General features: G+C 44.4%; 2 protein-coding genes across 3 annotated transcripts in view; both read left to right on the forward strand.

The window, feature by feature from the left end:
* The window catches only part of Rim (Rab3 interacting molecule), a 150,672-nt gene extending 139,262 nt beyond the window's left edge, over window positions 1-11,410 (forward strand). For both annotated transcript variants that reach the window (XM_050184672.3, XM_050184671.3), the window contains exons 19-21: window positions 1,685-2,056; window positions 5,724-5,863; window positions 7,944-11,410. In XM_050184672.3, the coding sequence (XP_050040629.1) occupies window positions 1,685-2,056; window positions 5,724-5,863; window positions 7,944-8,147 (716 nt within the window). In that variant the 3' untranslated portion in view covers window positions 8,148-11,410. The remainder of the gene's footprint in view (window positions 1-1,684; window positions 2,057-5,723; window positions 5,864-7,943) is intronic.
* Window positions 11,411-11,856: 446 nt separating this feature from the next.
* Window positions 11,857-12,549, forward strand: LOC126537427 (protein GVQW3-like). Its single transcript, XM_050184438.1, has one exon. The coding sequence runs from the start codon at window positions 11,857-11,859 to the stop codon at window positions 12,547-12,549; it is 693 nt and encodes a 230-aa protein (XP_050040395.1).
* Window positions 12,550-12,928: the final 379 nt, after the last annotated feature.

The raw sequence follows: 12,928 nt of genomic DNA on the forward strand, positions 1-12,928 counted from the left end.
AAAATTGCAGGTGGTCAAAACTAATCCAGAGCTTTCCACTATACGGCGCATGACCCCCTGTGCGGAGGGTGCCCTATACCAATAGTGACCTGACCACTGGTCAGGTCACAAACCCTCACGTACATCTTTTAAAAGTATATTCGCATGGTGACTTCGAAAGGGCTTAACCAGAGGGATCATCCCCACATTTGTTCCAGCGCTCCTATACTTTCCATCCTCGTGCTAACAATACTGGTTCAAGCCATCGAAGAGAAGGTGCACCACTGAAGGAGGAAACCTACGCGAGCATATTTTAGTATTTAGTATTTAGTTATTTAGAGTAGGGACTGCTTGGCCTCTTTATCAAACCGTCGTACTTCTTTGAACGAGACCAACGCTACACAACGCTCTATCGTGCCGTCATGTGGTTCGTCCTCCTTGGTGCGGGAAAATAGATTGCTCACTGTCTAAATGAATTACTTCCTACACGACTATCCTTAACGACCCCTCACCAGGCCCAACTGCAAATTTTGGTTATGCAGTGGAAGTTGTAAAACACAATCCAGGGATCGTTCTAGCGAAATAATTTTTCAAGTTGAAAGAAATTAAATTTTCCATAGACATGTTACCATATTGTCAAGAGGCGAGCGCAACTGCCAGCAGATAAGGTCCCTAGACAAAAAAAAATTTATCTAGGGACCTTACCAACAGAGACACTCTCACCATCTGCCTCAACTGGCCTCCGTAAGCGACGTTCCTTTACCTTCTCCCGTACCGGAGTCAGCGTACCACGTCACGTTCACGTAATGAGCTCTGCCTCCTCTTTTTTGTCTTCCTTTTTTTTGCTGTGCAGCGCGTTTCCAGTGGCAACGTGCGAGTTCCACGTTAAATGAATAACCGAAGTCGCATGTCATGGTGAGCGACAGTGCTGGTAGTGCATTTTACATAGAGACATAAGCCGGTGTGACCTTCACTCTTTAGCTGGGAGCGAAGATTCCTCCAGAGAGAGGGCGTGTGACATTTGGTTTGAAATTTCAGCTGTTTTTGTGGCGCGCAGTGCTGTAATACTTTGCAGAGCAGACACGGTCGTTAGCTCGTGATATGTACGCTGCACTTACCTGCTTAAAATGGCCAATCCTGGTGAGGGGCCTTGTGACAGGCATAATGATGAGATATAGGCCTTTACCAACCGTGTATCGCAATTTTGTGCAACCTGTTTGTTCTCTCGCCTTCGAACAGCCACACTGACTGGCACATCTAAGTCCAAATGAGTGTACCATACGCACTCCTCTTAAAAGTTACACTGATCACAGCTGCAGGAAACCCTTGCTTCCAAGGAACCGAAATAGAACTAACGTTGCAGGACATCGTAACCATGCTACCCAAGGCAGGCCTCACGTGCATGGCATGGCAAACGCCAGTGATGCCCGGGACGAGGGCCACGCAGTGTTTGCGCTTGTAGCCTGAAATCGCAAACACATTTAGAGAAAGTACAAGAACACCTAAAGCAAGCACATTTAAATCAAATGCAATGGCATACAAGGCATATATAGGCATACAATTCAATCCTGTTAATTCGGAACCTGTCTCCCTCCATGCGGCGCAACGAAGCGCAGAGGCAAGCGTGCAGGCACATGGAAGTGCCCAGAGACATGGACACCAGTTTGCTGCGAGAAGTACAAGCATCCTTCCTCGGTCCACGCAGGTCAGAAGAAGCGGCTGGGCTTTCGCAAGAAGCGGTCGTCGACCTTCAGCGTGCACCGCAGCGAGGAAGTGGCACCCGAGGAGGTGCGCCACCTGGTGCGGCAGGCCAGCAGCGTATCGTCCGACGGGGAAGGGAGCTTGAGCGGAGACAGCGCCACGTGGCTGCCTTCGCTCAGGCTCACAGCCGACGGCGGCGAGTTTGCCAAGTTCGTCGACAAGCTGGGGCCCGGCCAGCTGGTAGGCCGCCAGGCACTCGCCTCACCCATCCTCGGCGAGTTGCAAGTCTCCCTATGCGACCGGCGCACTCACCTCGAAGTCGAGGTCATACGCGCCAAGGGACTGCAGCCCAAGCCCGGCGCCAAAATGCTGCCAGGTAGGTCCACTCAACAGTGGCTATCTGTAGTCTAACCTCGATATAACGAACGCGGATGTAACGATTCATCAAATATTCATCAGAAGTAAATCTCAAATGTTTCTTGCCGATGTCAGCGTGTAACAAATACATACTTATAACGAATATAGGATATAACGAAGGTATCTTCGCGCGAGGCGCAACTTCATTATAATGAGGTTTGGCTATGTGCACCCCTGGTGACCTTAGCCAGCAAGCAAACGCTGATTTCTGCAACTTGAGCACAAAATGGGAGAGGGTGAGTGCTTACTCATAGGGAGAAGGGAGAGGAAGGATTACTGTGTTAATTTAAGCACTACAAAAATTATTGCCTTATGTCTTTCTGTCAACAAATAGTCCATAAATGTTAGACCATATGCACTCAAAGTAAACTGTAACGAATATGACAAAATTGTACTTTTCTTTATCACTGAAGGGCCTGGCCCCTTCTCCATTTCTTGAGGAGGGGGCTCAGCCCCCACCTCGGCAGGTCAACTGTAGTACTGCGGCGTCAATTCAACAAGCGCTGGAGGTGATGTTATTAGCTGTAGTGCCTTGTATGAAGCAATTCTAACTCTCCAATTTTTCAATGAATGATTTAATCGCAATTAATCGGTTGATGTGGCATGAGCTAAAGCAGGAAAGCAGGTATTGTCTTACTGCTGCATGCATTTCCCCGAGGCACTGCACGTGAAGGTCATCGCCATTGTTCGACCAATGTTCTTGGCACATCTGTTTCATATGAGCCACCTGCGCGTGCTCGAAGCTACCTGCTTGTCGACAACACACGACAACAGTTAACAGTTACCACGTTTAACACGTTTAACAGTTAACGTTTGTTCATTTACTTGTGCATTATGAGTGCTGTGTTATACCAAAGACGCGATAAGGGGAAGGAGTAATCACTCATAAGTGGGGGAGGAGTGAGACTAGTGAGCTCCAACTCCAGCACAGCCGCCGCTGCGCGCTCTATCTTGGAGTTAAATTGCTGCAGGGTACAATGGCTAGAGAGCAGATATCTACTGTGGCTTCGTGTGCATTCTGTCTTCGTGCGCCTATTGCACAAAGTCACATAATCTCAAGCTTCAGAGACGCGTTAAAGCTAGAGGCAGCATGAAGCATTTGTTCGCCGCTGCTGCCGCTCTTCATCACGCCAGGGTTCCGATAGCGCGTTTCCGCGGTCATCGAGTAGAATGCGTTCACGTTTTCCTCTGTGCGCGCAACACCATTCTTGGGAATTTATTTATTAAGCGAATGTTTACTGGAATTCATACAGCCGATAAAAACTGCTAACCTTACTTCTTATATATATATATATATATATATATATATGAAATTGATAGCCATCGCCGTAGCACAATTTGTAGTGCAATGCTCACGTAATGCGGAGGTTGTAGGTTTGGATCCCACTGGCGGCACGTTATCTTTTCAGCCACTTTCATTTCATTTCTTCATTATTTTCTACATTCCAATTTCAACCACAGTTAATTTACCCGATGCTTTCCTATAGGCTTCACTGTCTGTTGGCTCTATGTGGTCATGATTAACAAAATCGAGCCCCTTGGTTCCCCTTCTTCTCTCGTTTATATATATATACGTATATACATATGATCAGGGCTTAAGGTCTCCCTTCAGTGCAGGGGCAGCCTTCACAGGGCGGCAACCAGTATAGCGCACGCTTGTCTCAATGATAGTCTTCCCGCTGTGAAAACTGCATCCTTTTGCCGCATAGAAATGCTAATTTATCTGAGGTTCTCATCCATCATTCACATAACTTCACTTATATATCTAAGTGCTGCCCATCCTCAAGGTGATAGAGGTTATTACAGTAATCACCATGATGAGTGGCAAGTGCTCAAACCCTGGTCAATAAAGAAACACTCTCACCCAAGCTAGGGAAGTGTGGTGAATGTGGGCCAAATTCATTAGTCCCTTAGGAGGCAGGAAACATGAGCAAGCAGATACAGCCGAACGCCTCTACAACGAAATGACCCGTATGACGAAGGATTAATTATTTCCCGGTCTAATTCCTATCTGTCATATTTATTGCGAGCACCTTTACCACGAAGGCCACTACAACTAATTTGCCTGCACAACGGAATAATTTAGGCGTCCCCATTAGGACTCTGTATCAAGGCACTCTAGCCCCAATTGACATAAAATGTCACATAGTGGTGCTGCCACTGTCCTCTGCCGATGCCACTGAGCTATGCTCTGTGCTAGCGTAGTGTCTCTCCGATAGCATATTACAAGGACACTGCTAGCACTAACGACAGTGCTAATGACACCCTTAAAAGCGTGCCAATTGATGTCAGTGAGTGTTAAGCCTTGCTGCACTGCTCCAGGAATCACTCAACTCATACACTGCTTGTTGTAACACAGCAGCAGATGCAACAGCTGAAGAATATGTTGCTGTTAAATGAAGGTGTGATGATGTAATCATAACTTACGGGCGACAGAGTATTTAGCGCCATATAGGGCAGAAAGGACACAGATGTCAACGAAGGCAGCAGTGATGAAGAGCCTGTAAGCAAACCAAGAATTCTTATGGCAAGGGAGGGAATAGTGGCATTCGATGACCTGCAGCTTTACCTAGCGTGTACTTCCACTTTTTGCTGCGGAGCATGCCTTGCACCTCAGTTTAGATAAGGTCGGTAGCAGTTGCACATCCCGTCTGATGAAGTGCACCCAAAAAAATAAAGTTAGCAACTTATTTCCCTGATTCTCTCTTGAATATGTGTTTTTGAATATCTGCTTGATTATCTGTTTTTGTCTAGTTCAACATGTTTAGAATTCCGTATTGTGAGCAGTGCAGTGTGCAGTATCTGTGCAACAATGTGACCTGCATGATGAAAGATTTCGGAGGTCCCAAGTACTTTGTTATAAAGGTGTTTGACTGTCAGAAAGCAGTATACTGTGGCTCGATACAATATGAAATTTTGTATCTGTAGCAGCTTGAAATTGTGGTGCAACTTCTTGTTACCCACCCAAAACTGACATTGCTGTACTTAAGTTAGTACAGTTGCTGGAAGTATGTATGTACAGTGCTCACGGATTGAAATAGGACACGGAGCATTTAGTACAACCCTACATATGTGCAAAGTACGCGAGAGCACAATGTCATGTCGCTAGAAATTTGGTCACCAAAGGTGACAAGGGCTCCGATGTAAGTGTACGCGCCAGAATTACGTCGATGTGACACGAACTGCAGCTGGTTGAAGCGAAAATACGCGCATTACTTAGCCCTAAATTGACGCGTTTCATTCCGTGAGCACTGTTACAAGACTAGTTTTCAGGAAATGTTACAGATATTATAGATATTACAAACTCGACTGAGCAACCAGCTTTTGAAATTAAATCCAGTAAAAACAGCCAAGTTAAGAATGATACACTGACTGAGTAAGCGTACGACCAATATATCAGTGGTAATAAAGCATCCAAGGGTTACACAGGGCTAATAAAACATGAATAGCTATTGTGGATAATTCTTGCACAGGCTTTTTAAAAATTCTTACGTGCTTTAAACTTTTTGTGCAATCTGCGAAGTACTCTGAACCTTAATTTTCGAAATAGCTACCTGCAGACTGTGCCTTAATCTCTGGTGAATGTTTGTCTGATGAACTCCATTTGACTTTTGTCTTCTTTGCAGCACCTTATGTCAAGGTGTACCTCATCAACGGCAGAAAATGCATAGCAAAGGCAAAAACGGCAACAGCTCGACGAACTCTAGATCCACTTTACCAGCAGGTGCTAATATTTAACGAAGATTACCGAGGTTGTGTGCTTCAGGTAAGAACTTTTGCAACTGCTCTCACCTCTCGTAAGGCTGTACGAGTAGTCGGTTTTAAAATAGAGTGCAGTGCAGGGTCGAACACTGATTTAGTTCAGTAATTACTGTATAATCTGGCCTCCTAAGTTATGAATGGAATTTCGTCCTGTCAAAATGATTATACCTAGAGTCAAGTTTTGCTACAGCATCCGGAAAGTACAAGTTTAAACAGGTCTTAACTATACAGGGTGTTTTTTTTTAGCTGCGCCAGATTTTGAAAGTGAGAAAAATATGTTGGCCTAGCGCTTCAATGCCGGCGGGCCACCCAATTTACTTCACCATTTCTTTGGGACTCTGAAACAGCATTTCGTCGGTGGAAGCGGACACGTGGCGCCCAAAGGAATGATGAAGTAAATTTGGCGGACTGTTGGCATTGAAGCACTAGGCCAACACCGCAGATAGCAAAGAGATAACACAAAGCTGTTCGCGGGCCGGAACAGTGGTGACCTCGGAGACATGACGAAAGGCAGCGGGGCAGCGACATCGACGACACGGACATTCTTTTTCCAGCCAGTTACGGTTTCAAGGAGCCTGTCAAGGGGAACTAATTGTTCGCGTAGCTCCCACATGAAATCTGCTATTCAAAATTTAATCATTAGGATAAGTAGTGTCAAGGACGGGCCCCAAAGTACTCATTTGCTGTGGCAGCCTATTGTTGATGATTAGAAAGTTAATTACCGTAACTTTGTTAATTATGCACATAATAGTGGAAATTGCTCTGCATCTAGAGGCTGCCTATCTGTACACTCAAATGGTAAACAAAACGTTACCGTGACATATTTTTCCCATTTAAAAAATTTGGTGCAGCTAAAAAAACATCCTGTACGCTTTCTCTTCTTCATTGCAAAATGCCATTTCCATTATATATATGTTTTTTTTTCACTCTGCGTATAGTCTTCGCTTAAAGAATACCAATGAGGCATTCGAATACTGAACCAATTTGCATGTCCATTGCAGAAAGCTTCAAACAAGACATTAGTACAAGAAAAGATGTAGGCACTGCATAGTCATCAGACTGGCATACTCAAAACACCACGTGCAATGAGTTGATGCCAGCGTAATACTAATTCACTGCTTGCCCACCAAGAATTATTTCTAAAATACTTCTATATCTTGTACGTCATCTGATTTGAGCACCCCCCCTCCTCCCCCTTTTTTTATTAAGATAGAAATAAACAGGAGCTGATGTCGCCGTTTGCTAGCAGTGGCTACCCCTTTCCACTTGGTTAATAGTACAGGATATAAAAAAATATATAAATTATAGCACTATGCAGTATCCATGATGCTACATATTTTTCTTTTACCAGCCCCCATCGGAGTGCAGTATCTGTGCAGGGAGGCTGGCTTATCCCAGCTTCACAACACTAGGACAGAGATGCTGATGGTAGAAGATTTTTTTCACTTGTGCTTCTGAACCCACATCAAGAGTGGTGATGTGTTCAGTTGTGTTGTCTGTCTTAACCCTTTGATATAACTGTTCTTCACTGCAATATTGTTCTTCAAGAAAGCAGGAGATCCTAAAATGTGTCAAACTAAAAAAAAAAAAAAGATTTAGGTCAGAGCTAGGTCAATGGAAAAGCAGGTTAGGTCTTTGCCTGTGCTAAATTATGGATGCCATATGTTCTGGTGGACCGGAAAGGCACAAAGAATACCCAAAGGCAGCGAACTGTACAGGAACTGTAATCATCTTTAGAGTTGTAGTGTCTCAGCACACGCATTAAAATTGCTTCGAAGTAAAATGTAGATGTGACCATAGGTGTGCCTCTTGAATCAACTTGCTGAAGTAAGCAGGGGTCAGTTTATTTAGCAGCCTTGGGCACATGTACTGTTGATAGGTGCACTCGGCGTTTGCAATGGCCAGAATGTTGCACTGGCAGCCCCTTTTTAGTGATTAGACCTAGATTCCATGTCCACATTCATACTTCGTAGCATTGTTCTTCACAGGCGTGACCACACTTTTTCATGTCACCTCTTGGCTTGGTCTCACAGCTGTTCCCAACCACTCTTCCCCTTCCCATCCTGCCGTCTCGTGTCACGCAGGTGACGGTTTGGGGCGAATACGGGCGCATGGAGAAGAAGGTGTTCATGGGTGTGGCTCAAATAGTGCTCGACGAGCTGAACCTGGCCAACATGACCATTGGCTGGTACAAGCTGTTCCCGCCGTCGTCGCTGGTCAATGTCGCTGCGGCCGCCTCCTCTTCTTCGCAAGGAAACTCGCTTGCCTCCATGGACAGTTTTGGCTGACAAAGACACATGCAGCCGCGAGGCAACTATGCCAAGCGGCGCTACCATGGCACTACAGCAAGGAGCAGACACAGTGGCGCCAGAGCACGACGATGCGGACGATTCCCGCCGAGGTCACAGCGAGAAGGAAGAGTGTTTGTGGCCGCTGCCATCATTGTTGTGACTGTGCGGGAAATGACTCACAGTGGGGAGAGCAGAGAGACTCTGTGGTGCGCTCTCTTAGCTCTGCGGTGGCCGACCAGAGGTGCAGAAGGAACCGTACAAAGGAGAAAAAAAAAAGGGAGGGACGTGCGACGATAGAAGGAGGGTGTGACGCTGATGTGGTGTCACTGCTCTCTTTTACTTCTCGCTCGGGCCCCTCCTCACACCACCCCACATGCTCTCTTGCCCACGCGCTCCCCCCCCCCCCCAACCCCCAAAGTAGAAACAAAGAAACACAAGCGCGGGTACTGGCGAGATTCTCGCTCTTTGCCCGGCCACTGAACAAAGAAGAAAGACAACGCCCGGCAGTGTATTTTTTTTTGTCTTTTCCTTTTTGTGGAAAAAGGAAAACACACTTACACACAGGTAGGTGCGTGAGGGAGGGAAAAATAAACAGGAGAAAACAAAGCTCCGAAAGAGAGAGAGGGTGAAGTGAGAGCTGTTTTCTGCAGCAAAATATGCTCAGATACAATAGATATATAAATACTATACATATGTGCAAATCGGAACTTTCCAAGCATGGTATTCTCTCTCTCTCTCTCTACTTGTTGGCCTTCTGTTGACTTTGTAAATGATTCTCCCCCTTTGTTTCAGCATTCTATTGTTTTCCTCCTTTCAGTTCATTTGATAGACGCGCTTTCTCAGTTTTTGTTTCTTCTTTACAAAAAAAAAATGGGAGGGACGGAAGCAAGTTTTACTTTTCAAGCTTCTCTCAAGTCTCGAGGGAAAGTGCCTGTTATGCTCTGTGCATACGTCTGTCTGTATCTTGTGCTGTTTCTATAGGATGCCTAGGAAAAAGAACTGTCCATGTACTAACCTGATGGAACCGCGTGTGTGCATGGGCTGGCAAGTGTCATCACTCATTGTTGATCACATCATCTTGTGAAATACTATATATACATATATAAATATATATATATATATATAATACACACACACACATAACACATAATGCTGTTCTTATCTGCCATTCCTGTTTTCTTTTTTCATTTAGGCGTTGTTACACAAGACGGCTGTTCTACGAAGACATCGCTGCGGCGCGTTTTTTTCTTGTTCTGTTGACAAGTGCTGTTGCGTGATGCAAATGTGAGGAGAGAGAGAAAAAAAAAGGTTGTTGGTTCTTGCAAACTCTTTTTCCTATTGATGCTGTGCTTTGTTTCGCTTTTCACATGTGGTTGCTGTTTTCTATTGCCACACGAGACGACGACGACGACTACTACTACTACTACAACTACTATTACTGCTACTACTACTACCGACAAGAGAAACGACTATATCTGCTCTTAGTTCATTTTTGTTCATTTTCTTCTTTAATCTCCTCCACCGAATCAAAATGGAAAAAAAAAAGAAATACTAGTTTCAAGCCATTTCTTACAGCATGAACTCATGCCTTCAAGTTTTTCACTTCTGTAGATAATGCTCTCATTGCAGCAGTCTGATGCTAATACGGATTTCGCTGCATGCATAGGCTTGCCTGTTAAATAAATCCTTGGCTTCAAAGCTCTGGTTTGAAGTTGCAACACTGTAATGCAAGACAAGGTAACTCCAGTGCTAACTGTTCCCTCTTTGTTTGTTGCTGCTGCTGTTGTTGCCTAGTTCACAAAGTAAAAGTATTCTGGTAGAGTGAAAGGACAATGTCCTTTGGTTGCAAAAATACAGGACTGAGAGGGCTCCCTTTTTCTTTTCATTTTCAGTGCTTTTTGCTGTATTTCTACATTTCAATGGGCATGTATGAAGACTTCCTTTCTTTTTTCCTTTTTTTATTTTTTAATGAGACTTCACACTTCCCAACATACTGCTATAGTATTACTACTACTATTTACACTTCTACGGCTACTGTTGCTATAAACTCCAATGTTACGAGGGACTGGGAAAAGATTGTGAATTACATGAGGTGTGTGGTTGCCCAGATTTCTTTTTTTTCCTTTGTTGGTAGCATCTTCTTCATTGGCAGGGTATGATCTCAAAAATTATCCACTTTGCTGAAGGAAATAAGCAAAGCAATCTGCTGTACCTCAAGGACTGCAAGAGAATGCAGTGAGCAAGCCTTTTTATTTCTCTTGCATCCACACCACGAAAATGAAAACCGAGAGTTGTTCCCCGTAGGATTGAAAAAAAAAAAAAAAAGACATCAAGACACACAGGAGTATATAAGTTCTAAAATCGCAGAGAATTTAACTGAAAGAAATTTTAGAAACGGCATGAATACGAAGGAAACAAAGACTGCTTCTAGCCATAGAAAACCCCCGAAACATGCACTGAATTCTGCAAAGCAAAAATAAAAAAAAAATTGCTGACCCAGTATCATTATCTAAAGAAACACATGCAAATGGCAGACTGTAACCCCATACATTATATAAATATTCTACATATATATATATATGTATAAATATATATATATATACGCATATAATATACATAAAAGGATGCTCTATGCTTGGCACACATAGGTACACCTGCAGCCAAATTTGAAGAAACCAAATATGAGTACTGCTTGTCACACTTTTCTCACGATACGATACGCGTGAAGTTCTTCCATATCACCTCATAGGTTGTCCTTGAAAACATCTTTTTCTGCTCGATGAAGCAGCATGTTTGCTTGAGAGTGTAAAAAAAAAGAAGAGAAGAGTGAAATGAAGAGATTGTGTTATTTTACAAATAACTACAAGTTGTGCTTTTTCAAGCTTCTGTCGATAGCTGGCGTGGTTATGCGAGTAGTGCAAAAAAACTACACTTGTGCAGCAACTGCATCCGTTTCTTCATTCTCAACGTTCTTTTTTTTATTTCTTCCACAAATCCTTATTTTTTTTTGTACTTCATTACTTCCTTTTTTTCCATTTCTCTCCTTGCTTTGGGCTACTTAGAACGCCCACAAGTAAGAATACATGGATATTTGTGATATAAATATATCCGTGTGCCGTGTTGAGAAAAAAATTGTGGAGAAAAAAAAAAGGAACACTTGGTAGGATTGGGACTTGTGGTGCAGTGATGTTGCCGATGCATTTTGTATACTGTACCAATACAGTTTGCCTTTTTGATCTTTAAAAGCAGCTACGCATGTTGCGGTGCCCTTGACTCATCTCACCTCGTGCTAACATCGTACAAACCTCGTTGCTTCCTCAATTACCAGACCTTGGGAGAATTACTTCATGCACGTTGCTGTACCTCACATTTCATATGTCATATTACTTTCTCACATAGCCAGGCCTTTTGGTGCGCAAGCTCAAATCACACCTCATACTTCATATTACATTACCTCATGCTTCCTTGCATTAGACAGGTTTAGCTTTTCTGCAACCTTTGTCCGTAAAGTTTCGAGACTGATTTATTTTCTTCTCTAGAAACGATTCCCCAAAACAAATGTTGGTGCGTATGTGTAGCGCCATCTTTTCGGGCGAACCTGAGCTATTTATGTTCATTGCTGTGGCAGCCGCTAGATGGCGCTACATGTAGAAAAATACATTGTCACTAGTCGGCAACGCATTCTACTGTGAGTGAATGTGGAGAGATGGACGTCCACCTCGAACAGCGTGTAAACATAAAATTCTGTGTGAAGCTTGGCAAGACAGCCACACAGATATGCGAGCTCCTTTGTGACGATTACGGCAACAAGACATTATCGCGGGAGCGGGTTTTCGAGCGGCACAAGAGGTTCGTTTCAAGGAGAACGTCGGTGGAAGATGACACAAGGCAAGGGCGCCCTGCAACCTCACGGAATGAAAACGTGGCTCGAATCAGGGAGATCGCACAGCAAGACTGCACCATTACAGTCCGCATGCTATCAGATGCTCTTGACATCAGTAAGACAACATGCCACCAAATTTTGCGTGAGACCTTGGGGAAACGAAAGCTGAATGCCAGACTTCTGCCACACTCCCTCACAGAGGACCAGAAGGACACGCTGGCATCAGTGAGCGCTAAATTGCTCTCCAAGGCAGAGAAGGATGCTGCATTCGTCGATAGCATCATTGCTGAAGACGAAACATGGTGTTTTCAATATGATCTTCAAACAAAGAGGCAGAGCGCCGAATGGCGGTCTACAAGCTCTCCGGCGTCGAGAAAGGTGCAGCGACAGAAGACCAAAACAAAGACGATGCTGATAGTTTTTTTCGATGCCAGAGGTGTCATACACCATGAGTTCGTCCCACAAGGGCAGACGGTGAAGCAGGAGTTTTATATCTGCGTGCTCCAACACGTGTGATGCATTGCAACGCCATCGCCCTGACTTATGGGCATCTGGACAATGTAGCCTTCTCCACGATAACACAAGGCCGCACACTGCTCTCAGCGTGACAAAATTTCCCGCCAAGCACAGCATTACCGTATTTCCCCATCCGCCATATTTGCCTGACCTCTCCCCATGCAATTTTTTCCCGTTTCCTTGTGTGAAGAAAGCCTTAAAAGGTCGCTGGATGGGGAGCGTGGAGGCCATGCAAGACGCCATGACAAAGGAGCTGACAGCCCTGCGAAAAGAAGCATTTTCCAACTGTTTCCAAGACCTCAAGAAGCATTGGAAGCTGTGTATAGACTGCAAGGGAGACTATTTCGAAGGGGTGCTGCATAAATGATTTCAATGTTAA

The sequence above is a fragment of the Dermacentor andersoni genome, chromosome 4 (genome assembly GCF_023375885.2).
Source record: "Dermacentor andersoni chromosome 4, qqDerAnde1_hic_scaffold, whole genome shotgun sequence".
In the NCBI taxonomy this organism is placed as follows: Eukaryota; Metazoa; Arthropoda; class Arachnida; order Ixodida; family Ixodidae; genus Dermacentor; species Dermacentor andersoni.

Coding starts and splice junctions, on each gene's coding strand:
- LOC126537427 (XM_050184438.1), top strand. CDS start 11,857: ATGGACGTCCACCTCGAACAGCGTGTAAACATAAAATTCTGTGTGAAG.